This window comes from Alligator mississippiensis, chromosome 4 (assembly GCF_030867095.1).
Source record: "Alligator mississippiensis isolate rAllMis1 chromosome 4, rAllMis1, whole genome shotgun sequence".
Taxonomy (NCBI): Eukaryota; Metazoa; Chordata; order Crocodylia; family Alligatoridae; genus Alligator; species Alligator mississippiensis.
Genome location: NC_081827.1, coordinates 67,278,574 through 67,306,046, shown reverse-complemented (window position 1 = coordinate 67,306,046; position 27,473 = coordinate 67,278,574). Strand labels below are relative to the sequence as shown.

General features: G+C 44.3%; 1 protein-coding gene across 2 annotated transcripts in view; it reads right to left on the bottom strand.

Moving 5' to 3' along the window:
• Nucleotides 1–27,473, bottom strand: part of HMGA2 (high mobility group AT-hook 2) — a 184,834-nt gene that overhangs the window by 122,817 nt on the left and 34,544 nt on the right. Inside the window, exon 4 of one of the 2 annotated variants that reach the window (XM_019493203.2) lies at nt 3,618–3,684. The exons of the other annotated variant lie outside the window; for it this stretch is intronic. Within the exon in view, the coding sequence (XP_019348748.1) occupies nt 3,618–3,684 (67 nt within the window). The remainder of the gene's footprint in view (nt 1–3,617; nt 3,685–27,473) is intronic. 2 annotated transcript variants of the gene reach the window in all.

Sequence of the window (27,473 nt, the reverse complement as noted above, 5' to 3'; positions counted from 1 at the left end):
ATCAATGTGATGAAGTGATCAGTAAAGCTAACCACACTTTATCATGCATTAGCAGGTGCATCACAAACAGGTCCAGGTGGGCAATACTTCCCCTCCATGCAGCACTGGTGAGGCCACAGCTGGAGTACTGCATCCAGTTTTGGGTGCCTCACTTCAAGAGGGATGTGGACAACCTTGAGAGGGTCCAGAGAAGGGCCACTCATATGGTTACGGGCCTGCAGGTAAGGCCCTACGAGGAGAGATTGAGGGACCTGAATCTCTTCAGCCTCCACATAAGAAGGCTGAGAGGGGATCTTGTGGCTGCCTGTAAATTCACTGGGGGGACAGCAAGGGATAAGAGGTGCTCTGTTTACCAGGGCATCCCCTTGGAGTAACTAGAAATAATGGCCACAAACTGACAGAGAGCAGATTCAGGTTAGGCATCAGAAAGAACTTCTTTCCGGTAAGGATTACCAGAATCTGGAACGCGCTTCCAAGGGAGGTGGTGCTCTCCCCTACCTTGGGGGTCTTTAAGAGGAGACTGGACAAGCACCTGGCTGGGGTCATCTGACTCCAGCACTCTTTCCTGCCTGGGGCAGGGGGTTGGACTCAATGATCTGCTGAGGTCCCTTCTGACCCTAATATCTACTCCTGGGGGCAAGGGGTGGGACTTCTGGTGGCAAAGGTCAGGGGAGGTACTTCCAGTCCCAAGATAGCAGTCAGGGGGTGGGGAACCAGTCAAAGGGCGGGGCTACCCTTGCAGTCCTTGACAGCTGGCCAAATCTCGTGAAGCAGGCCTCCAGCTGAAATAATTGCCCACCCCTGCTCTAGGACCTTCATCTCGTGGGTATTACCTTAATAGGTATTTTCCAGCATAATGGATGGCACAACAACCTTAATTACTAGCTTCATAGAAAATGGATTCTGAAAAAGGGAACTGATGCTGCTTTCCTGACTTCTATGAAGCAACGCCAACTTACAGTCACAGACTTTGGCACATGCTGTGGTGGTTTCTTCACGCCGTTCTGCCAGTGCATCTCAGTCTCACTCTGTTTTTTTAGTGCTGAATTCGTCACAAATGAAATCTGACAACTATGCTAGTTCTGTGATATTCACAGAAAAGGAAATTTACTTTCACATGCAGCCTAGATGAACACTTTGATCTTTGGCAAAGGGTAACCTTCCTCAGAGGATTAAATAGGCCAGTCTTAAACGCTGCCAGCTTGTATCATAGACTTCAAAAGGAACCAATACTACTTAGCACTTTGAAAGAGGGACTCAGTACTTCTGTAGAATAATGTCCTTATGGCAGAGGCTGGCAACCTGCAGCCCATGGCCTAGATCTAGACATTGGTAGCAGTACAGCTGCTGGGTTGGTAGCATGGCACCAGCTTGAGAGTATGGTGGTCTGCCTTTAGAGCAAGCTGCAGTAATTTGCCCCCACTGTCCCTAACAGATTGTTGATCCCTGCCTTATGGGATTTGAGTAGCCCTGCAAAACTACAAAAGGGCATCCTTGATAAAAGGAAGGAAACAGTGATCATTGGTGATCCAATACGCAATACTAATATAAAAATATACTTTATATAACATGGTCTATTCAATACTGCAAATTGTATTCATATCACACTTGTCTATAGTCCTTGGAACCTTACCACTGATAATTTTTACATCTCTTTTCAAATCTTAACATACACCTTTTCTGTAACATCCCCACAATTACTATCTCCCCTCTCCTTGGATTTTTAGCTAGTGGACAGTTTCTCTAGAATGGCTAATGAGTATTCAGTGCAATGTGAAGGGCATCTCCAGAGTCCTTTGCAATCTCTGGACACTGAGGCTAACCAAGCACTTACTTAGTTCCTGGGGCAAACTGAAGCTGTTGTTGCTTTATATTTGCTCCTGACTGAAAAATCCTTGGTGGGAGGTGGGAGGGTGGAGAGGAAAGGAGTAAAGGAAATCCTAGCTATTCGCAGATTTGCGGTTTTGAATATTTGCAGTGTGCCACACCAGCCCACACTCTCTCCCCATGCAGCGTGATGACACTTTGTTACTGCACTCCACAAGTAAGGGGTGGTTCGAGAAATTTAAAAAGAGGCACAGCCTACATAATGTGAAGTTGATGGGGGAATTGGCGTCAGCAGACCATGAAGCAGCATGGCATTATCCCCCACAGCTTCTTAAAATCATTGAGGAAAAGGATTACATGCCCGAACAAGTTTTCAATGCAGTACAGTCTTCATGGATTTCCCCATTCACAGGGATCTCTAGAATGTATCCCCCGCAAATGGCGAGGGTCTTCTGTATTTCATAGCAGGCAAGGATGAGACAGATGTGGAGTGCACATCTCCATCTGTCAGACACAGGGAGAGGGTGCAGGACCTGCTCTGAGGCTCTAGATTCTCTCCTTGGGCAAGGAGAATCTTTCATTCTGCATCTCTAAGCCTCCTTTGTATTGGCAGCATAGCAGAAATCAGCTAGAGCACTCTGGAGAACTGCAGCTAAAGTTTTTCCTTAGTCACCATGCAGGGCCGAATCTCCTGTCCCTGCTACTTGGCACATGCAGCTATATGAGCACACAAACAGTAAATTACAGAGTTGCCTCTCCATCTACTCAACATACAAATCTAGGGGGACAGCAGATGTCTGCACAACTGAGAGGCCCTGACTGACAGCCACTGGTTTATGTAAAAACCTCTACCTAGGAATTAAATCTAAATCAATCTATGCAAGTATTGTGGAGGTACAAACAAGGGAGACAAGGCTCAATAAGAAGGTAGGGTTAAAAAGAAATTAAAGTGGAAAGTAGGTGATAGTTAATATTTAACAAAAAAATAAAGATAGCCAGAAGAAATTAAAAGCTAGAAAAAGAGTGAAAATGATAGTACTGAACAGAATAGAAAAGGCCCTACAATAACTAGGTGGTGGGGCAGATCGGGAGAGTGGCATTTGCTCCCCCACCCCTCAACAGCTTTACTTTTTATAGCTAGGGACCTACCAAAATTGTGATTTTAAGGATTTTGTAGAACTTGTGAAATCTGGCATTGCCTGAAAAAGTGAGCAGTCTGCAAAATACAGGAAAAAAGATAAGAAGAAAACTTACTGAAAGTAAAATGCTGGCTCCCCAGAGGCTGCACAGCCTGCAGTGGGGGGAGGAGTGAAGAGGGGCTGCCTGCACAAAGGGCAGGCCAAGATGGCTGTTGCCCCACCCCTCACTGCTGAATGGCCAATAGGCAGTGAGGCGTGGGGTTGCATAACAAACAACGCTTGCAATCAGTCAGTGATGAGGGGCAGGGCCATATGACAGGCAGCCCTTGCAGCCAATCAGCGGTGGAAGGTGGGACCACCAGGGCCCATTGGCCATCCAGAGGCATGGGGGTGCCCTGCCACAATCAGCCTGTGAATACGGAGGCTGGCCCCACAATCTTCTCATGAAATTGACCAGCAACCAGCTCAAGTTAAGCAGATCCCTACTTATAGCACGTCTCTTTCTCCCACTCCCTGTTTCGACTGTAATCCCCTTTGGAAAGTGATGGTGTCTGTATAGTACAGAGCACAGTTTGGACACTACTGTAATATAAACTGTAAATAGTAATAGCCAGGAAATTTTGCATATGAATCACCCCCTTCCCTCCTCACCTTGCACAAAAGGCCTTGGCTGCCACCTTTCCTCTGGATGCTGCACAGGGATTTACTCAAGTTCATGCTGTGGGAGAGGACAGAGATTGAATAAGCTAGACATTTGGCCCACCCTCCAGACCTGCAGGGGGTTCTCAGAAAATATATTCCAGCCAAGGGTTGATTTGGCTGAGTTATGAGTGTTTTAAGTCCATGTGCTGAACATGCAAGGTATAGCAAGGGTTGTTTTTTTTCCTAACTAAGCTTCTTAAAATCACACTAAGGAATGATGCACTGCATATTCAGACACTGCTAGATTAGTTTTGCAGCAACCTGCCTAGTGCCCTGTTCCACATTGGTCCTGACAACATTCCAAATGTTCTGGGAAACCCAGGGCCTGGCAAGGGCTGTCCCAGTCTCTGTGCTACTAAACTTTGCCAAACAGAATGCATTCTGAGTTGGGAGGTAGGAACCCCTTATGTCTCTCACATATTTCTGAAACTGGAGAAGTGTGGAATTTCAGTTCTCTCTCTTAATGTACTGGCTTAGAGAAAAGAGCTGCTCTGTTGTCAAAAGCTTTAGCAATGCCTCAGCATTACACCTTGGATATTCAAATATTCTCTAGAGATTTTTAGTGCATTCACCTGAATAACTCTTGTTCTTTGTGGAGTAAAACAAGGAGGACTAGGATTAAACCACCTGTAAGCTACATGAGCATGGGAGATACATTATTTAGCAATGTTTTCCTCATAATATTTTAAAATAATTTGTCATTATTACTCCATCTTTGATGGGAAACTCTGTAAGGTAGCAAATTAAACTTGTCTTAAAGCCTCCCGAGAACACAGAAGTACTGCTTAAAGAGATAGTGGAAAAGTGCCCTGTAGATGTAAAAAATGAGGGGTGTCCAAAGTACAGCTTGGGGGCGGGGTTTAGCCCACAGAGCCACATTATTTGGTCCAGCACCTGCCCTGGGTGGTCTGGGATATAAGCTTCATGTGGCCCTCGTTCCAGCCATCTGGGGTGGGCACCGCATGCAGCACAGGTCCTGGAGTGGGTGCTACATGTAGCACAATCCCAGACCAGCCATAGCATGTGCTGGATTGGCATGTGGGGAGGGTGGGGTAGGAAGCGAGGTGTCCGTAGGCCTGATCTAGGCCATGGGACAGCACTGCATTGTTCATTTGGCCCACAAACAAGTCCTACCTGGCCAGATGAGTTTGGTGTCCCTATAATAAACGAAGAGGGAGAAAGTGTAATCTTGTGGATAAGATACAGGTTCGCCCTGGTATAACTCACACGTAGACTTGGTTTTTACCAGAGATGTGTTTGGTTTGGTCCACTGTTTTTGAGAGTCTTGGAGAGTGAAGAAGGGGAATTACTTCCTAGATAGGTCTTGAGTTTACAATCTTTCAGTTCACAACAAATTACTGAGGTGTATTTGAGTGAATCAGAACGTAAAACTTGAAATGATCCTAATAGTAACTGCCTCTGCATATGTTGCTTCCTGATAGTGAAGCTATGCATTCTCTGGGTCTGAACAGTTGGCAAAGTTTAAGTGTTAAACAAGGATTGCTCCATCCAGCTCTACAACATTTAGAATTTATTTACAACATGCTAGGAATTAACAAGAGATCAACAGATAGCTAACAAGCACATACATACACATGCAGTTTCACTGTAAGGCTTGGAGCCTGGGCTATTTTTAAACTTTTGACTTGTGGCATCTTAGAAGAGATGTAGTTACAGCTGAAGATGCATTTCCATTTCCATTCCTAGGTCAAAATTATTCCCTTAGATATATGTGTTATTCTATCCTCATGGAACTGAAGCTTCCTCCACAAACAGAACAATCCCTTGTTGGCAGACTATCAATCCTAAACCCCTGTTTGGCTTAAAATATCTCATTCTTCACATATGATTTGATGAGTAAGTCAAGGATGCCTTACTGCACTGAAATAAGGAAGAACATGGCTACCACAATAGGAATCTTTGCCCCAACACCATATTGCCATATGGATTTCAAAAGCAAATGATAGGTTTGGTTTTGTGTCATAATTAGGGATTAGATGTTTTAGGGCAGGGGTGGGGAAAATACAGCCCGCAGGCTGGATCTGGGCCACCAAGGGATTTTGCTTGGCCCACAGCGAGTCCTTCTGCCCTGCCCAGCCCAGGCATGGGGGGCAGCCTAGGCCGTGGCACATGTGGCCAGTTCTGCGGCCCCCCAGGCACACAGCAGGGCTGGGGCAATGTGGCAGCTTCCTGGCAGCTCTGAGAGTGGAGGCTCCTTTCAACTGCCGCTGCCAATGTTGCCCCCACTGCCAGACCTAGCCCCGCTGCCTGGGCACACCAGCCAATCAGCCCTGCACCCACCACTGGGGCCAGGACCTGTGCAGGCAGAGTGCAATGCCAGATGAATGGGATGGGGCTGCAGGTGCGTGGGAAGTGGTGTCTGGGAGCAGGACAGGCAGGCAGGTTTGTGATCATGAGGCAGTCACAGGATGGTGATAGCGCGGGGCCAGATACCAGGGCAGAGCCAAAATCCACTGCCTATACATCCCTGCAATGGACACCGATTCCGTAGCCAGGGGTGTATGGGGAGCAGATGACAGCTCTGCCCTGGGCCCTGGCCCCTCACTGTCACTGCCACAAGATGTTGGCCCTGGCCCCTGCCCTCCCGTCTCACTCCTGGAACAGCTCCTCGCCCACCCAAAGCCCCATCTTGATTGCATGGCTCCATGCCCTACCTGCACAAATCCTGGACAGTCTCCATGGAGACCCCAGGATTGCTGGGCAGTGCCAATGCAGCGCTGGGGCCTGGGGCAGCGCCACAATCCGCTCCCTGCACACCTGTGCCTGCAAAACCAGCATCTGTCACAGGGGTGTACAGGGAATGGACTGTGGCTCTGCCTCAGGCCCTAGCCCCACACTGTCACAGCCCTATGATCCCAGCCCTGGACCCGCCCACCCATTCTGCTTCTGCACACTCCACCCACACACGGCCCCATCCCAACTACCCAGCATGGAGCACAGGCACTTACAGAGTTTTAGTGAGCTGTTGCCAGAGAGGGAAGGGTGCTGACCTGGCCTGTGACAGGCCCAAAATGCCCTCAGGCCCAAATAATTGCCCACCTCCCTCTTAGATATTGATAATGAGATACAGAATCTTTCACTTTCACATTACTAGTTCAAATACAGACTAGGTAGCTAATGACCAAATGTTGTTACAATCTGACAGCTGGTCTATGGCTTAAATGAAATAAGCCGATGGTCTCAGGTTAGCTCCTAATAAAGAGAATCCCTTGTTTCAAGTACCACCCTTCCAGGGGATTTTCAGTCAAGAGTATAAGAGCCCAGAGCTTGAACTATCCTTTCATATTTAGAGTGGCCCCTCAGTGGTTTGGGGTACATTAGTAGAACACTGTGGGACAATCTCTCCTTTTCTTGCTATGTTGTATATTTTTCTCTGCATGCAGGATATCGTTTTCCAAGGCCATCCCAAACCTTCCACAGCACTCAAATCCCAGAGAGACAGGTCTGTTTTACAGATTCTTGCTGCTAGCCATACTTTTCATCACTGGTCTAGGTCACTGCTTTTTCAGATGAATAAAATATTTAAGTCGTCCTTGACCTATCAAAGCCTAACAAGATCTATGGCGGAGAACCATTTTGTGATGAACTAATTTAAAAAGCCCTGGGGTCGAGAGGTGGGTATTATTTCAAGGGCTTGACCTCACTGATTTTGTGGTGGGAATTTTGCTCCCAGAAATAACTGCTAGTGCAATTTTGCAGGCCCATTTTCCAGTTCTTAGATGTCTAATTGCCTATTTGTAGGTACAACTAGGTAGTTAGAGATCTAAGTGCTATAAATGATAACCACAATTATTTCCTGAAGCAAAACTGCAGGCACAAAAATGAAAGCAACTTTAAAAAAACAAAAACAAAAATGTGTTTTTAATTGTAGATAAAAGTAATTCCTTCCCATCACCAGCAGCACTGAAGGAAGTGGCAAAGGCCGGGTTCATAATTGTTATATATTGGCTACATGTTAGTGAAGCTATAAATGTTACAGTCTGACAGGCACTCCATTACAGTGGGATCTTTCAGTAGTTCTCTTAATTATTATAAGTAGATTATCAAACTTGGCCAACTGTTGGGCAACTGCACCAATGTTTTGTTTTGCTTAGTCAGATTTCATAGTTTAGTGACTTTGTGCATGCAAGTGCATGTGCACGTATGTATAAGCATAGAGAAATCTTTCCATATTCCGCTTATGTCCCCAAAGCCCCTGGCACATGTTCATTTAGTGGTGGGATGGGAGCTGATCCTTCATCCCAACAATCGTTCCTCCTGCCTTGCCACAAATGCATCGCAGGAGCTGCCAATTGTTGGGATAAGGGACCAGAACCCATCATACCATTACTACTTGCCAGTGTAGGGGAAGCCCAGGATCCAGTTCAGTCTGGGGCCAAAGCTGACAATCATCTGGTTGTCAGGGTTGAACTTTTTGGCTGAGACCCCAGACAGCACCATGGCTGGTTTGAGCTTCCAGAGCAGTTTTTAAAACTTCCCCAGGCACTTGGACCCAGACAACGTGCAGGTTTCAAGACCAGGGCTGTCCAGGCTGAACCAACAATCAGCTGATTATTAAAACCTCATGCCTGGCAGCCCAGGCATAGGGGAATCAGAGACTGCTGGCACGGGTTGGGAGGGGGAGCAGTGATGAGCTTCCCTTGCATGGTCTTTAAAGCTCCCTGGGTACTGGGAACCGTAGACCAAGGAGCCTCTGTCCACTGTCTGTGTCCAAGTGCCCAGGGAGTTTTAAAAAGCATGGCTGCAGCCCGTGTAACAGGATCAGCTGCCACACCAGCTGTCTGTTCCCTGTATCACAAAGATGTCACAAATGCACCACAAAGATGTCACACATTAAATGTGGAATATGTTTATGGCCTGTTTGCTCTTTATACTCCTAAATCCCTGGTAGTTTCAATGGAGCTTCATAGGTATATGTACCTTAAAGCAGATTTGTCCTCTTTTTCTCAGGTACATCATTTTCTATGGATTAAATTAACAAAATGCAAATAATTTGAATGGAAAATATCAAGAGCATGAATCATCCTTCCACACAATACCTAAACTATATTTTCTTTGTATCTCCGTTCTGACAATAGATAGCATATTGCCTTAAGTTCCCATTGAGCTTGGAATGCTGGGTGAGAATCCAGGTGGTAGCATTTTTACAGATCTCCAGTACTTTTCATTGCTTCTGCTCTTAGGGTTGTGAGTACAGCCTTTGGGAGATCCCCAGGTTGTACAATCCTCAATGGAACTGAGACAATTTATAACGATCTTATTCAGCCCCTTCCCCCAGTTCCACTCATGAAGAGCTTGCAGTCCGCCTTGCAGAGTTCAGCTGGGAAGCTCCCATTATCTAAGTTTCCCTATTTTTAAAGGTTTCAGATGCGTCTATACAACCTGGCTTTTCTGGTGCATAAACTGCATTTTTGGATTATTTTTCCTCCTAAAGTACTGAAAAATAAATGCACTGTTGAAAAACCAGCAGTCTCGAATAGAGAGGCAAAACTTTTTCTAACTACCTTTTTTAGTGGAATGCTCCATCTGTGAAATGCTGAAACTAGTAAACTGAAAAACTGACTCAATGTAAAGCACTTAATTGTCATTAGATGTGAAAATGAAAGGTATCTCTACTAAGCTTCCTGTCTTGGAATGATAAATGGAACATATGGCACAAGTGGGTGGAGAGCCTACATGTGAAAATATAGATACAGTTCTTTTTCCAGAAAGTCTACGAAGAATAACTGAGTGATTGAATAAAGTTGGAAACTCCTGGAACATCAGATATAGTCAAATAATGTCAGTGTTCTAGGAAACTTTATTACATTCATGTGCGATTTTGTACCCGCCTAAGACAGAATTCATTATGAATGACTGACGCATCTCTATTAAAAGGGCACTGAAACTAAGACAAGCAGGAAACTAATATCAGGGATCATAGCAATAGCCAGCTTTCCAGCTGACATTATAAAGAGATAGAAGTACATTACCACATTGAGTAACCAACACTGGTATGCTGTCTAAATATTCCTAGAGTGATACTAGTGTGGAATTTCCTGGGTGACAATAATTTAAACAGCTCTGTGTTATTGTCTCTTCCTGCTTAGCAAGAGACAAGTAATAGCTGAAATATTCTGTTTGGTTCATGGTATATGAGATGTTTTCTTCTTGCTACATCAGAACTGTCATCAGAATTTGGGTTAGTGTATGCTGTAGGCTGATTACATTAGTTTCCTTAACTTCAAAAACACTCACTGTAGTGTGATGTCTGAAACTAAAGCTGCAGGTGGGTTCAGGCTTCTGCACTGGTCGCAGTCCTGGGAGATGGACAGAGAGAGCAAAACTGAGACAGGCATGGCCCTTGACAGGTCACCAAAATCCATTAAGTGGCCCACCAAGCCAAATTGCCTGCCCCTGCTCTAACACCTGTTTTCTCTCTTCTTCCTTTTCCCATCAATTTTACTCCAGCTCAATTCCATGCTTCTGCTTTCTGATTTACTTCCTTATTTTTTCTCTCTCTTTCACCCTTGAGTCAAAGGGCTCAAATATTTACCAGACCCCTCAACTGCCAGAGAACTAAGGCATACGCAAAAGATCAGCATACGCCCCCAGAATGACCAGGAATCACACTCAGATAGGAAGTCAAATCTCCTCCAGCTGCTGGAAAGGAGGGAGAACATTGCTGGGATTCCTACCAGAGTTGTGTCCCAGGTCCTTGCCTGGTGCACAGGCAACTGGTAGGCGGGACATGGGGGGGGATGTGACACCTCCTCCCCCCCCCCGACAGGACAGTCCCCACCACCGATGCCACCAGCAGCTTCTGCGGGTGCTCACCAGCCACACCCCTGCCACCGATGCTGCCAGCAGCTTCTGCGGGTGCTTGCCAGCCCCGTCTCTGCCGCCGCTGGCTTCTGCAGGCGCCCCCCCAGACTAAAGAGACACCAGTTGCACATGGCCTGGTGTCTTCATTTCCATATCAGCCTCTGGGTACTAGGCTGTAAAATAAACCTGAATCCCTTCCTACATCAATATCTGAAAGCCTCCAGGGGTAAGGAAAGAGAAAAAGAGTATTCAATTTGTGTTGTTCTCTGTATTCGCTGCTCCAATATCTTGTTTCTGCCACCACAATGAGATGGGATCAGATACTCTCACTCCTCCAACCTCTATTTTTGAGCCACCTTCCCTTCATAAAGAAGTAAGTACCTGCCTCTGCTGCCCTTTAAATCAGCAGCAAAATACAACAGACCTAAGTGTTGGGAGTTTCACCATCAACAGGGCTCTAAATAGCCACTAAATGAGCAGACAACAGTGTATAGATACATTTTGTTTATATTTTGTAGATTATTTTTTAACCATAAAGGCTAGTAACATACTTTTACAAATTAGTACTTACATTCTGTAAAAGCTGATGGCATCCACTGAGAAAAGTTTACTCTTCCTCAGAGATACGTTAGGGAGTGGTTTCTCCAAAACCTAGCAGACACTTAAACGTCAAGGTATCATGAAGTTGATGATATCATATAATGATGAATGCTAAAGTTTTTGACATTTCCTGTTCACTACAGAATTTCAAGTAAAGATGTTACAATTTAGGGACTTTATACAGCTGATGGATTCTGTTTGCTTTCTGTTATTTCCCCTGAGTAGTTCCTCTTTGAGTAGAAGTACTTGTGACAATAGAATACCTAAGGAAATCCATTTTTCCCCAGCTTCCATGCTGGAGACTTGGGTCTAGAGCAGTGGAATTTTCCCAGGGGTGCAAGGAAGAAACCAGGTGTTGGTACAGCCCATTAAAATACAAAGGACAAGAGGTCAGGGATAGGACTTGTGTCAACAAGACCCTCAGGAAGCAGGGTAAGCATACTTTAATGAAACAGGGATCCTGTTTAACCCATGGAACTCACTGAGGATGATGGACAATAGCTGCAGAAAAACTAACTATTAACCAAAAGAGGCCCAGGGCTGCCTGCTCCCCGATCTTGAGGCACACTGCACCCCAGCCAGCCGTTCCCGGTGCAGTGTGCCTCACCATGGGGGCTCAGCAGTGCATTTCCCAGCTGGGTGGTGCATAGAGTACCTCAGCATGGGGGCTGCCTGACTGACCTCCAAGCTGTGCATGGAGGCACCCTGTGCCCCAGCCAACCACCCCCGCAGCACATGGAGGCTGTCAGAGCAGCATGCCAGGAACCAGGAGGAGCTGGGCATCGGCAGTTTGCTCACAGCAGGACAATGTGTCCCACAACAAAGCACGTGCAGGGCATGCACTGCAGCACAAAGTAGTGGCACAAATTTGTTCTGCTACTATTTGTGCCACTGCACACGCGTGCCCCTGCTTGTCTGGGTGCAGCCATAAGTGGTAAGTAAACTGAGGCAGGTAAATGTGCGTCAGCATTTTCTGTTTTCTCTTGCTTTGTATAATTTTGTGCAAGCAAAAGTAAAGATTAATTGCAGCCCCCTTATAAAGTCTTTGTATGTGTTTACTTTCAAATATTATATATCCTAGAAGAGTGAACTAGAGTGCCCATGATATTGGAGCTCTGGGAAAGCATGTGCTTAAGCCAGTGTGGATACTGAAGCAGCTTAAATGAGACCACATAGTCTCATTTCTGTGAAGGGATAACAGGCAGAAAGCCAGGGAACAGGAAGAGTGTTAGAGAAACTCCGAGAAAAGACAGTGTTGAAACCTACCCAAACCCAAGGGGCTTGAGAGACTAGCATTTTGAAACCCAAACACAGCAGTAAGGTGCATATTTATCAGGGAGAGTCCTACATGGCCTGTGACAGGGAGCAGGAGGAAACAAAATAGTTAAACATATTTCAATACTTACTGCTAACCAGAGCCCAACTAGCAGGGTATCAGCAAATATAGCTAGACTTAACTCAAATTTCATTTTAATTTAAGAATTCTTCTTTAAGTAACTCAAGCAATGGGGTTTCCATTACATCCCTAAGGAGTCTGTTCCACAGCCTAATGTATTTCATCTCACTCTCTGGAAATATTCGTGATATTCAACATAAATTTTCCTACGTGCAGTTTTTCCTTATTATGCCTATTTTATCTCTTTTTTATTCTATCCTTGTTCAATTTTATATAATATATTCCTAAAGTTCTAAACCTCTTCTAATGCCTTTCATAAAAAAGCTAAAATTCAACACATTGATTCTCACAGCTCCTTGTGGAAAAGTCCCATAATTTAACAGAAAAAAACTACTAGTTTTTTTTTGGTTTCAACTAAAAAGATCCCAGAATATTTAATTCAGAATTACATCTTAGCTATAGAATTATGTAGGACACTTAAAATACTATAGAAAGAATAAGCCATTCTACTGACTTTTGCAGACTGAAAAGAAATTACTACAGAACAAAATTAAACTTTATGACCCCACTAATTAAGCCCTATTAAACTATAAAGGGTTTTTCCCTAAGAACTGATACAGTACTTAACTAAAATATTCTACTTGACATGCACAAAGTTCCCAGCAGGGGAGGTGAACATAAAAATCACAGAAAAGAAACAGTATTCTACTTGGAGGTCAGACTTTGGTACACTGTTATCTTAATTTTTCACTGTTACCAGTGTATCTGATATTACTGCTACACTGTGTGGGGTTTTTTTATAAATAAAACAAAGCAAATGAGCATATCCTGGAACTTTGTAATGCTACATAAAGGACGTGATTTTAGTCCTACAACACTCAGGTAATTCAGCATTATGATACCCAGCTGACCTTAAAATGCAATACACAAACACATAAGAGGAATATTTTAAAGTCTGAATAGTGAAAAATACTTTAAAATTTAAACACAGGGTGTTCACCAGGGATCCAGGTTTTCTGTTTCCCATGGAAAAATGGGAAAATACACAGATGTTCCCTTTTAACCAAGAAAAACATGGGTTTTTCATTTTAATGGAGAAACATGAGGATTTTTCATAAATACAATGGCCTGGCAGGCCGCATGAGGCCTGCAGGCCGCATTTTGCCTGCTCCTGCCCACAGCCTGCCCCTGCCCTCCCATGAGCTATGCTCTGGCCATGCTACCCGTGGGGAAGGGGGAGCTAGGCTTCACACAATGCTCCCCCAAAGTGGCCAATACCACCTCCCACAGGTGGCAGCCGGGACTCGAGCTGCTGGGGGGGACGGGGGTGTGGACCCAGGTCTCTGGCCCCATAGCCCTGACAGTTGGGAACCTGGTGTGCAGGGTTGTGGCAGGAGAGTGAGGGGCCTGGACCTGTGTCCTGGTGAGCTAAGGGGGCAAGTGGAGCTCTGATTTTCTATGATTAAAAAACCCTAAATTAAACACCAAAATGTCTAGGTACTTAGAATTTATGTTATTATAGTGATTGAGGCATCCAAACTGCTTTAAAATTGTAAATATATAAATAAAACATTGTGCTCAATTGATACATATATATATAGTGTTGTTTCATTTTACTTGTGTATTTTGGGGTTTTAATCAGAGAATTTGTGATTTTTAAACAGAGAACACCTTCACTTTACTTTAAATAAAATAGAAACATGCATGCATCTCTTTTGCAACCTGGCCTAAAAGGCAAGAGATAAGCATAGTAAAATCAAAAACTTGGATGTTAGCTCAACAAATGGTTGAGCAAATACTTAGCAAAGTAAATTCCATTCCAGCACTAATGAAAAATCATGTACAGAGATGGGAATACTAATATTTTACTCTAGGACTTTACTACTAGCTGGGACTCTCAAATGCCCAACACAAAAGCCAGTGTTAAACTTCAATTACATCATAAAGCTTAAAATATGTGACCTATCTGCATAATCTCAGTCTATATCTTAAAGATTAAACAGATCTATTTCTTAAACTCATTTGTAAAAATCCACTCAACACCCCTTTTAAAAAGTCAATAAAAGCCCTTCCTTTGATTTTAAGCTGGATCATTCCTTAAAGATGAAGGCAGCTTTGTTCAGCAAATGATTTAATCTGATGATAAATTCTTGTTGATTTATTAAATGACCTGTTACTCATTTTAAAGTATTTCCTTGATGCTACCAGAAACTGATTTTGTAAAACATGCTGTCTTGCAAGTGCTGTCAGGTGAGATACATTGAACCTCTCAAACTAAAAATACATGAGGGCCTGTCTATACCACTGCAGTGGCCAGTCCCACAAAAGACTTGACTGAACACATGCCTCTCACACCCTGCCATTGTCAAGACATGCTACTGTCATGGTACAGACAAGTCTACTACTTCCAGATGATTATGGGTCAGCCGGTAATACTAACCTTCTCAGAAAAACTCTTGTAAGTGTTACGTTTTAGGAAACCATGTTACATTTTGCAAACCTGAAGGTTTTGAAGTTCAGTTTCCAGTCATAAATGGCCCAAATGTTGGAAAGTAGAAAATCATAGTTAGGGTAATTACAACAACACTATTTGCTCATGACCAGTCTTGCATTGTCTCTTCATCAGCATTTTACACAGTTCTGTCTATTATTTTCATTAGTGAGATGTCAAAAAGCAATTTTTTCCTATTCCTAAGAACTTTAAGAAATCCAGTGACTATGTAAGGAAACATCTTACTGGAAGAGCTGCAGGTATTGAACAGTTTTCCTGTAGTACATGCTGTAGTGCATATAGACCTAGTTCCATGGGTGTGTCCCTTTGCCAATGCAGTAAGCATTTTTCTTTACCATGTATGTTCCATAATTCACAGACTGGGTCTGAAAGTTTTCTATTTATAGATGAAGTCTCTCTGTGACTAATGACCTACACAAGTGGAGTCAAATACAATATAGCTTTTGGGACACTGAGACTATGTGGTTTCAAAGAAAGGAGTCAGTGTAAGTTAATGATATAAACTGCAGTGTAGTTTGAGATAAATTATATAGCAGTGCATTTTTAAGAGGAGCTAATATGAATATGGAGTATTACAATGTAAAAAGAAACTTTTCCTTTTTTTTTAAATCAAAATTTTGTTTTTATTGACATATACCAAACAACTGTAGCTGAGAGAGAGATGTTTCAGTAATGAGTCCTCTAGTGTTAGAAGTCACTGCTAAAATGTAACTGTAGTCTTTGAAGAAGTTGTCCCTAAAGTTCGGGTTGTTCTAAGGGCAAAGAAAAGTTGTTTGGATGACTTTAACTGAAATTTTAACATACTTGCCAAGTGTTTGGCTTTCTTTTTGTATATTTGCATTCTGATTTTGTATTTTTTTCTTAAGTGAAACATTAGTTTTGTACTCCTGATTTTGCCATATCGTTTTGTTGAATTTTTAATTGCAATAAGATTTTATAGTATTTCCTGGCTGCTACGTAAGGGAAGAAATGGTCAACCACACAGTTCAGATTTTCTGCCAGGGAATATTTAAGAATTGTTTATTTTGGGGGTCTCTAAGGACCTGACAAACCATGTATGGATAGACCTGTTCTTCCTCAAAAAATATCCAACCTCCCCAGGGACTTTCTCTTCTTTCTCCATTCTGGACACTGTCACCTACTATCTCCCATTCTGCTGGAACCAGACCTAGCAGCCCTGTGCATTGTTCCCTAAATGCTGTTCCTCTATAACAATCACAACCATATGTATCGGCTTCAGCCTAGGAAGACATTAATCAGGCCATATACACATTACAAAATGACCCTGGAACCACAAGTATTGTAAGGCGCATTAGAAGGATATTATAATGCACCCATCAACTATGCAGGCTTTATGATGTATGTGAAAAGCATAAGCAGTATCAAAATAGTTCAACAACCACTTTCAAAACTAGTCAATGGCATCAATTTTCATCACAATGAACAGAATAAAAAATCTGCTTTGGAGACAGGAATGAAAATGTCTCACTTTGTTACTCACATAATCATTTCAGGTACAGCGACTGTGAAACTGACAGGGAACTAGCCACCCACCTCATACCTAAAAACGGTAGTTTCTGTGCAACAGTGACGAACTTTTAAATATGCTTCAAACAGGATTTCAGTGCACCTCAAATGCAGTATGTGTATTAGAAAAGTACCTAGTATTCACCCATATAACTACTGGCAGTTACAAACTGACTTCTAGCTATCTGATAGAGGCAAAGAGGGATCTTCTTCTCTTTGTTGTAGGCTGCAGAATCATATTTCAGTGTTATTCTAGAAGGTTCATCCCATGTTGAATGATTTGCTGTGCTCATTTCTTATCCATGATTCCAGATGAAGGCTACATGGCCACTAGGTAGGGGTGCACCAATAAAGATTTTGGGGCCGATACCAGTGGCCAATTATTAATGAGCCATATCAGCTGATACCAATCTGATTGCTGATATGCAGTTTTAAACATACTTAGGCTGGGCGGCAGCGGCACTGGGAGTGGGGGCTATGGGGAAGAAGTCACCCCCTGTACTCCCTAGATGAGCCCCCTAGATGAGCCACTTACAGTTCTAGTCCCTTACCCAGCCCCACTCCCTCCCTCACTCTAGGGACCTCGATCTGTCCCTCCCCCACCCTTTTCCCTCCCCCTACCCCTTCCCCTCCCAACAGACTTACCAGCCGGACACTACTCTCCAAGCTGCCAGGCTGGCTGCTTGCATGCTACGGCTGCACATGGCATTTATCAGCAACATTATCAACCACATAAGCCAAAAAAAGCCAATTGCCTATAATGTCAATTTTCCTTTTATCGGTGCTGATATGATATAGATTGATGTATTGGTGAACCTCTACCACTACAGTAACTTTCTGGGATCAAAATTGGCAATGGCCACTCTAAGAAGCTAATTGATTTGGCACAAGAAAGACAAAGAAAAAACACAGTAGATAACAGTGGATAACAGCAGATAACAGTTAATATATATATAAATATATATATATACACACATATACTTCTCAGTGACAAAGGCAACAGCCATTTAAATTTGATTCCAAGCACCCTCTAAATTGACTATGCAAATCACATTTATTCTTATACAACCTAATACAGGTTTTCAAGCAGCTCTGGTGCCTTTTGAATTGGACTGACACTTGAAATGCTGAAATATGCCAAAGTTTCAAATGGAGAAAGTATTGTTTATGCAAAACATTAAATTATGAATGATAATTAAAGAAATCTAGCTGGCAACTGAACAGGGCACTGATGCTCTGCAAATAGCTTGCACATAATAAAACCAAAAAGACATTAGCCATAAAAATATTGGTAGGCCCATTGTCCACCTTCACTTCATAACAGTAAGAATAACCTCAGCACAGGACACTTCCTCAGGATACGTGATTTGGGAGCAAGCAACTCCTCCCAGACAGTCATGCTTCCAAGGAAATGCTCTGCACTTCCATTGTTATTACTTAAATACCATTTGTGAGAACTCCTTCTTCTGTTTCAAGAAATGCAAACAGAAAGTCCATCACACAACTCACTGTGTACAAGTCAATTAGCAGGCCATGACTGGGCAAAGAGAATGTAATTATTAAAACTACAGGAAGCAAAGAGTCCCTTGTCCAAACTCTGAAATGCTAGAGAAAATCCAAACAAATCCTGTGGGGGAAATATCCAAGAAACCAAGAAATAACAACTGTGGGAAAAAAAGAGGGGAAGGAAATTTGGGAATTATTTAAGGCTGAGAACTAATCCCTACAACAGACGCTTCAGATTTTGTCAGAAAAGGGAAAGGGGCTTAACGAAGTATAAGATGAATACCTCTTAGGCACACAAATATGACAATATTACTGAGTTTCATAAAGCTGTCGATAACTAACCAGCTCAAATGATGAACAAATCAAGTGAAATATTTCATTTCAATTAGATTAAGCCAGCATTAGGGTCTGAATCTGTCAGAGGTTGAATAGCAAGTGTGAAGACATAAGCTATCATGCTGTCCTGGTCCTTTAAGGCAACTCTACAACTACGCTACCCCATTCCAGGAAGTTTTCTGTATACACAGACCCAAGGAAAAAAAAAGGCAGCCACAGAGAGAGGAAGTGGTCCCAGGGTGGCAGTTTATGGTTTGAGGTCAACCAAGGCTATTAACTCTACACAGGGCCTGCAACTCAGGCCTTCATATATAGACAGGGGGAGACTCTTGCCTCTCTTAGCTAACCAGAAAATCAAAAGAAGCATAATCCCCAGGCTGCTACAATTTGTGCGCCTTCCAAGTTAAGCATGCTAGGATAAGGGACAAGGGACTGTGCATGAATATGGAGCTGCTGCCAGATCCAGAGAGAACTTTTGTTAGTTTGGATTTGACTGCCAAATCCCTGAAGGATGTCTAGAACCCCTGAAGAAATGTCTGGGAAGAAAGAAGTCCTGGTGAGAAGAGTGGTATGTTTGTTTTTTCTGAACTGTATCTGAAGTCTTTCAGGTTGCTTGATTAGACTTGTCCACCAGATCTTGGAGAACATCAGGAACCCCAGCAAGGCTGGCTATGAGGCAACAGCCCTGAGGAGGGGTCTGATTGTGTTTGTTTTGGATGTTCTTCTTGTTTGACAGTTCATTGGTTTGGAATTTGCCACCTCTCTGGAGAGTCTGGATGCTTCAGAGAAAGAAAGCTTATTATGGGGCATTGCAGTTATTGCGGGGTATTGGCAGGGGATATTTTTGCTTTTGGGGTTTTTTTGGTTTTTATAGGATTTCCTGGCCACAACCATGTTTTTCCACAGAGGAATGTTCTTTTGAAATGCAATAGCACAACATACACATTCTTAAAAATCACAGGCACACAACAGCCCCAATGCCCTGTTCAGTTATTTTGAGCCCAATCCAACAGCTCCTGTTTATAGGATCTTAGGAAAGTAGGGCTGGCTGAGACCTCAAGAGGTCATCTAGTCCAGCCCCCTGCTCAAGACAGGATGTGGATAGGACTGGAAAAGAAAAAAAGATCTAAGTTCTATGTTTGGGGTTTTCTCTGCTTCAGTTTCTTCTTTTACAACACAGAATTAATGTTGTCAATACTCTGCTAGTGTGACACTCAAGTGCTATACCAAAAAAACAACTGCACCAGAACTGCAGGGGCAATTCTGAGAAACACACACACACACACACACATATATATGTATATGTGTATATATGTTTATATGTATATACATATATATACATATATATTTCCCAGCCATAAAGCACTAGAGCTCTGTGGGGCTAGAGCCAAAAGAAACCCACACTACCATTACCTACATGTGGATCGCCCTTACAACCTACATTTTGGGGAATCTATGGTATTAGCCTTCCTTTGCTATCCATAGATCTCAGGTAATGACATACACCAGCTTACCCTCAGAATACTAGAGATCATTCATTCCAGATGTGAACTGAGAAATTTATAAAACAATGTTATGAATTCAGAAACAAATTTTATCAAGGCCATCGACTCCAAGTTACCTGTAGTAAATCAGTAGATTAGAATCTGCATCAATTAAACATCTGAGGGTGTATTATAACTCGTAGCTTACATGGAGCTCTTCAGGAGGCAGCGCCTGGCATACTACAATTCAGCTGTTCCAAAAATTGAGAGACTGCCTTCTGGAGGCATGTATTTACTAACTACATGCCAGAATTTGTAAAAATTCCAGGCAGTTTATTTATGTTACAGTAGTACCTAGAGCCAAAAACTTAGATCAAGGCCCTTTTGTGCTAAGAAATGTAGAAACCTGCAGTTGGACACAGTATCTGGCTGAAGAACTTCTATGCCCAAGTATTAAATAGAGACAATCAGGAGGAGGGAAAACAGAGGTGAGATGACATGCCCAAAGCCACACAGCCAACTAATGGCAAAGCTGAGAACAGAACCCAGGTCCTCTGGGTCCTGATAAGACTTCCTTATCCTATGCACAACACTGCCCATTCTTATTTTTCCTTGTGTATAAAGTAGCCACTATGTGCTGCTTTTTTTTAAATGGAATGCATACAGCCCAGACAGCAATACACCAACCTGCCAAGCTCAGCTCTGCCACAGAGCCTCAACCCCAACTTGGAAAAACCACATCAGGGATTTCATCCATGCTAGAATAATTAGTATCCTTTATCTCTTAACAACAGCTAGCAATAGTATAGCCATGTGGATGAAGTAAAGTCAAGGCTTGGGCATCTTACAATTGCATCATGAATTAACCAAAGCATGTTTTCATAACAAACTGCTAGGAATACTCAATCCCTTTCTATACCAGCATTTGCACCATTGCTCACACCAGTCCAGTTGCATTTTTAGTGGCATTCTCAGTAGAGAGGATAATTCAACAAACCTTGTTCCTACTGTTTCTTATGTTACAGACACCTATATTCCAAGGATTGAACTGAAATTTATTCTTACAGATTGCAACAAAAGGTGACTTTTGACAATAGTGATCTCAGCTAAATTCAAATCAGAGATACAGTGCAGGATACAAAGGACCAATTTTCTTCTAGGAGTTACCTAGTCTCCTCTGATTATATTGTATTTTATTCTAAACAAGCCATCAACTAATATAACCTTGACCATGTACAAATTATGGGAAAAGATCCTTTATTATCTTGTGGAAACTACGTAAATTCACGCTTTTCTGCAGACACCAGCTTCCCTAAAGGCAATCATTTTTTTAAATTTTATTTATGTTACAACAGTGCCCAAAATGTGGTAGGTACTTCCCAAGTACATGGGAAAGATACAGCCCCAGAGCTGAAAAGCTGCCATTTAAAAAGCTTCCAATTGCTTTTCGATGAGCAAGAGTCCAATGAGGCACTTCAGTGCTACACTGAAGGATCCACTTCTAACTCTACTCACAGCCACACTGAATGCTGATTCCAACTTCTTCTGAGATTTCAATGGGTTAGAACTTTGGTGTTTAAAACTGCTCTGTCTTGAAACTCAGCACACCAGTTGTCAGGATGAAACTTGTTTCTAACAAATAAACAGGCAACTGTAAATGGCACTTCTCAGAAATAAAGATGGCAAAAATTTATTTCTGGTAGGTTCATACAATTCTTTTTTTACTGCCTTCAGTTTAAACAATGCTACAAACTTATGGGAAATTTTAGAAAGTGTTCAATCTGAGACAACTCTGCCAATACCACAGATCATATTTTAATTTCCTTCCTCCACCTGAAAACCTATTTCTTAAGGGTTCGTCTGCTCAGTCTCTACCTAAAGTTATAATCTTTTGTTTGCAGCATCACAACCAATTGGTGTGGAAATTATGTTGTTCCAAAGAAAGAATTTAAAAAAATTTAAGTATGGAATAAACAGGTTGAGCAGATGAACCCTTAAAAAACAAAGAGCCTGTTTCCCTACAGATGGTCCCAGCAATAAAAAAGTAAGGAAATAAAAACACCTGGTGTATGGCTGTTCACAGAATAGGAACTGAAAACCTTTCTTTATGATCACTGATTGGTTCAGGGCTAGTGTTTAGAAATATTTATTACTTGTAAAAGAGCAGTCTGAATAAATGTTTCTAGCCTGGCAGGACACAGGATCTTATCAATATCATCACAATTATCCTTGTGCTTCTCTTGCCTTCTAAGGGTAAACATATAGCTCCCCCTCCCCAAAAACTGTAGTGAACATAAGGCCATTGTTTTCTACACCCAGGAAAATAAGGTGTGCAGTGTAGTAGCTCTGAAGCACAAGATGGAAAGTTGAAAAATCAAGCTCACTATCTGGCAGCCAAAATAAACCAGTGGCTGTATCTGGTTCTACTTCCTGTGCAAATAATACATTAGCTGCTACTGGTCAAAAGTGGCCATGAGACCTGAGAGACATGAACCTTCACCACCAAATCCTCTTAATGTTGTAGCAAAAGTGAAACTCCAAAAATAGGGTTACCATATGTCTGGGTTTTCCCAGACATTTCCTCTTTATTGGCCCCCTGTCCTCCTGTCTGGGCGGGTTTTTAAAATGCAAGAAAATGTTCAGGTTTTTTGCTCTTTCTCTGCTTTCCTGGGCTGGCTGCTTGGGGCTAGGAGCAGCAGGCAAGGTGATTGGCTGTCGGGGGTCATGTGCTTCCCGCAAGCCACTCCCAGGTAGAGACAGTGTGTGTGTGTGTGTATGTGTGTGCTTGCGCATGTGCGCATCGCGGGAGCTGCTTGGGCAGCCAGGCTGAGGGGGCAGGGGTCTGCAGGTCAGGAGTGACGGGCACTGGCAGGGTGGGAGGGAGGGGTCTGCAGGTCAGGAGTGAGGGGCACCGGCAGCGCTGTGGGGGCAGGAGGCTGTGGACTGGGAGTGAAGCGGGACTGGCAGGGCTGGGGAGGCAGGGGTTTAGGAGTAAGGGGCAGAAGCAGGGCACTGGCCTATCACTGCTCCCTCCCCCACAATCATATGCCTCTTCCCTCCCTCCTACTCCCCCTCACAAGTGTCCTCTTTTTTGATACTGGAAATATGGTAACCCTAACAAAAACAATCACAAAGACTTTTGTCCCCTACAAAGGAAGCCAGTGAACATGGGTAACTGGCTGGTTCCCAGTGCCCCTACGGAACTAGCAGACTATGTTGCCCAAGGAAATGAATGGTCCATGTCTGCTTTGTCTCTGCATACACTTGAGGAATCTGGGTGAAAAGTGACAGCAGAAGAACAAGAGCAGTAAAAGGTTTCCTCTGCTTGTTCCTACCATATGCACTGACCTTGGCTCTCCACTCCTCCTATAACCTTTATTGCCCACCATATACCCTCTGAATTCTTCTGGAATCCTTTTTCAATGAACACCTGGGGGCACTACTTAGCTGTTCTTGTGATAAACAAAGCCCTCTGTCCTACACAAGCTGGTTTCCTACAGAAGTGAAGCACTTAGAAAGATTTGTTTTACTCCCCCATGCTCTGCATGTCACATGACAAACACAAGACGACACTTACTGCCTTCTGTCTTTGCTGGTTTTGGAAAAAAGAGAATCAGATTCTCCACATAAGGGATAAGAGGTTTGTGGAATTTGCTTTTCAGTTGTTGGAAAAAGAAACACCAATTCCTTATTGGTTGCATCCACACATACACTTTACTGCACAGTAGACTAATTAGCTGTGGAGTAAAGTGTCACGGTCTACACATGCGACAGTATTAGGCTGCAGTAACCTAATTAATACCGCTGTAAGATACTACTGTATCTTACCTAACTGCATCTTACAGTGGAGTAATTAACTGTGATTAAACACACATGTAGACTCTGACTGCGGGTGTAACTTCCACCTCGTCAGCCCCAGCCAGCAGGGGGCCAGGTTCCTGCCTGCCATCCAGCCACGTAACTCCACGCTTTCAGCATCCTTGTGCCCCAACCAGCCCCTCCACCACCCAAAGCCCCTCCACCACCCAACACTGCCACCTGGAGCCCAGGGCAGAGCAGGGCAGGAGCAGCCCTGGTATAAACAGCTCCACCCCAGCTCAAATTGTTGCTGTGCCAGGTGCATGTGTAGATGCTGTGCCAAGGAGTACTTTACTCCTGCTCAAACTGCTCTGGAGTTTATTGATTCAAATTAATTGCATGCGTAGACACACCCAATAGGACCATGACACAATGTTATCTAGCAAGACAACAGCATGTTCAAATTCATCAGGCACACCATTGGTACTTCACTTTCCCTGCTCCTGAGCATGAGGATACACTTAAGGCAGGGATAGGAACAGCCTGGACATCTTAATTAATACTTTTAACCAAGGCTACACTATAACAGTATGTCTTTTAGGGTTCTGGACCAGTGCTTACTCTCCTTTACATTATCTTACATCAGATATAACTCCAGAGACATCAATGGGCAGTTGGCAGTTACTCTATTCCTCTATTTGGCACGCTGCACCCTGGTCAGTGTTCCCATCCACCAGGACCTCAACAACATCCCTCACCACTGCCTAGTCACGCAAGCCTTTCTGGATCTATGCACTTAACCTTCAACAATGTGACTTCAACCCTGATGAAGCTTGGAAAACCAAACGGAGTTCACAGGAAGTCCCAAATAAACATCTTGCAATAGATCCAATGCAGAAGGTCTCTGGCTTTGATCTCATGCAATGCTCATGGGCAACTCTAAACCGCATCTGCACAAACCATGGGAGTTGTGGATACCTAATGCACAAATGGAAAATTAAAAACTCTCCAGTATACTTTGCTGCTCGTGATGCAATTGTCTGGCTCGGTCACCTAAATGTAAAATTATAGTTGGTGTTCTGTATCTATATCAGCCTTATGAAAGAAGTGTTGCCAGAGGCATCTTTCCCAAAGATTTATCCCCCGTGCCAAGAGCCAAGAGCCAAAAGCAAGGTGGCAGCACTGTGCCAGCTGGGGAAGTACACAGCACAGGCATTCTAAAGTTATGGATATACAAACAATGTAGTGCAAGTTAAAAGGTGGAATGGCTTCATTGCACTTCAAGTCTTTTACTAAGGATAAAACTACTGCATAGTTTAGCCTCCAAGACCTACCAAGCATACACATAGGCAGCTACTGTGGACTGGCTGATATACTGTAAAGCCTAGTCCTCGTTTACCCTACACTGCATTTTTAGTTTGCCCATATCCTAAGACAGATGCTTTGGCTTTCTATATACAGAAGGACTTTAATTTAATTATGAGTTAGTTGCACCCATTAAATATACATACATAACTCTAATACAAAGTAGGACCTCTGGACCCAATACTCTGCCCCTCTGTGTATTAATAACATATATTCTCAATGCAAATACCCCACTATGATTCAATAGTGGGCGTATCCACACATGCAAGCACGTGCGCTTGCAGCAGCTCAAATAGAAGCAATGCAAATTTGAGTCAGGGTTTTTTGCCTCAGTGCACGTGCCCGGACATGAACTTTGGTGTGGGGCAAATTGTACCACTTGGGGCAAAATAACTCTGCCTGGCTCCTCCCGGATCTGCAGCAGTACAAAAAGCTGCCCAGTTAAGTAGCTCAGAGCTACTCGCTCTCAGGAGCTTCCGGGGTCTAGCCTAATTGGTACCTTGGGACACTACCCCTTGTGCCAGCTGGACTGCTGAAGCAGCCCTGAGAGTTCCCTGACCCTTTACCCACTGCAGCAGTCTTGCAGTGGGGGCTGCTGCCTGGCTGTGACCTGCTGCTACCTGCCAGATCAGGATGGGGACTCCAGAGCCAGTAGAGGCATCTGCCCCTCTGGGCCAGCTGACACTGGGCTGTGGCTGCAGAGCTGGCCTTTGTGCGGCATTACTGCCATGTGTGCCCCTGCCTGGCCATCTGGGCAGCTATTGCCTGGAAGATGTTCCCAGTATGATAGCCTGCTTTGAACTGTCAAAGCATGTCCTCCTGGCCCCAATTGGCCAGGAGGTCAGCCACCTCCAGCTGGGTTTATGGTGCCAGCTCTGAGCAGGCTCCTCTGCCTAGGTCCTTCCACTTGCCTCCCTAGCAGGAATTCTGGTGTTCCCTACTGAAAACTGAAAAATCCTGGATAAAAAAATCCCAAAATCACTCTGTAAAATACCTGGAAACCCATGTTCCTGCACAATTAAAACAAAAGACCGCTATATATAGAGAGTGAGAGGCAGAGAGACAGTGACCAGTTGGGCAATGTTTTATTGATATATCTACTGTGTTAAAGCAATTTGGAAGCCTACCAGTGTCCCTATCATCATAATAAAACTAATTCTAAATACCTGTATGTTTTGCTGTTTGCCTTTGGTTTTCTTACCATAGAGCAGTTAGAGCTCCCTGTGACCCCTTCACTAACCAGGATGTAGGAACAGCTGCTCCTGCAGCCACAGCTCCTGCCAGCAAGTCTCATCCTGTCTGGCAGCTGAGCATGCATGGTGTGTGCTGGAGGAATCTGGGTGGCTGTGGTGGGATGTGGGGGGGCCGTGGTGTGTGGGTAGGTATGGGTGGATTGTAGAGGGACTATGCAGGGGGGCTGCTCAGGAGGGGTAGGTCCCCTGCCCCACACAGGGCACAGCCGCCCTCCACAGCTCACAGACTGCCCCCCAGCAGGGGCCACCGCCTCTCCTGCAAGGCCCACATGACCCACCCCCACTTGCTCCCCCAGCTCCCTGGATTGTTGCCCTGCCCATCCCCATCCTCCGCTGGCTCCTGCAGCCCCCCCCCCCCCCCCCCCAAAGGCTGCCCCACCCAGGCCCAGCTTCCTGGTACTTAAAAAAAAAAAGTCTCATACTCACTGGCAGTAGCAGGGGCTGTGGAGGCTCTGGTCGGCAGGGTATTGTGCAGGTCCAGCTGGGGCCGCTGCAGCTGTCACCCAGGTCCTTGCTGCCAGGGGGCTCTGCCATGAGGCCCTAGTACCCCTGATGGCAGCTGCTACTGCCGGTGAGTGTGGGTTTCGGCGGGGGGTGGTGGTGTTAATTGCTGGGATCCTGAGACCAGGTAGGGCAGGGATCGGGGGACTCGGGGGGAAGGTGGGGGATAGGGACAGGTGGGGCAGCCATCAGGGGGCTCGGGGCCGGCAAGGGTCCCCCCATGGTTTCATAGTTGGTAGGGTCAGAAGGGACATGAGCAGATCATCTAGTCCGACCCCCTGCTGTGGCAGGAAAGAGTACTGGGGTCAAACGACCCCGGACAGATGTTCGTCCAGCCTTTTTTTAAAGACCCCCAGGGTAGGAGCCAGCACCACTTCTTTTGGAAGTTGGTTCCAGGTCCTAGCCACCCTGACAGTGAAATAGCGCCTCCTAACGTCTAGCCTGAAACTACCCTCCGCTAGCTTGTATCCGTTGTTTCTTGTAACTCCCGGGAGTGCTCAGTGGAACAGGGACTCTCCCAATGCCTGCTGGTCCCCCTTGACTAGTTTGTAACAGGCCACTAGATCCCCTCTCAGCCTTCTCTTTTGGAGGCTGAACAGGTTCAGGTCCTTCAGCTTCTCCTCGTAGGGCCTGCCCTGCTGCCCCCTGATCATGCGGGTGGCCCTCCTTTGGACCCTCTCCATATTGGCCACATCCCTCCTG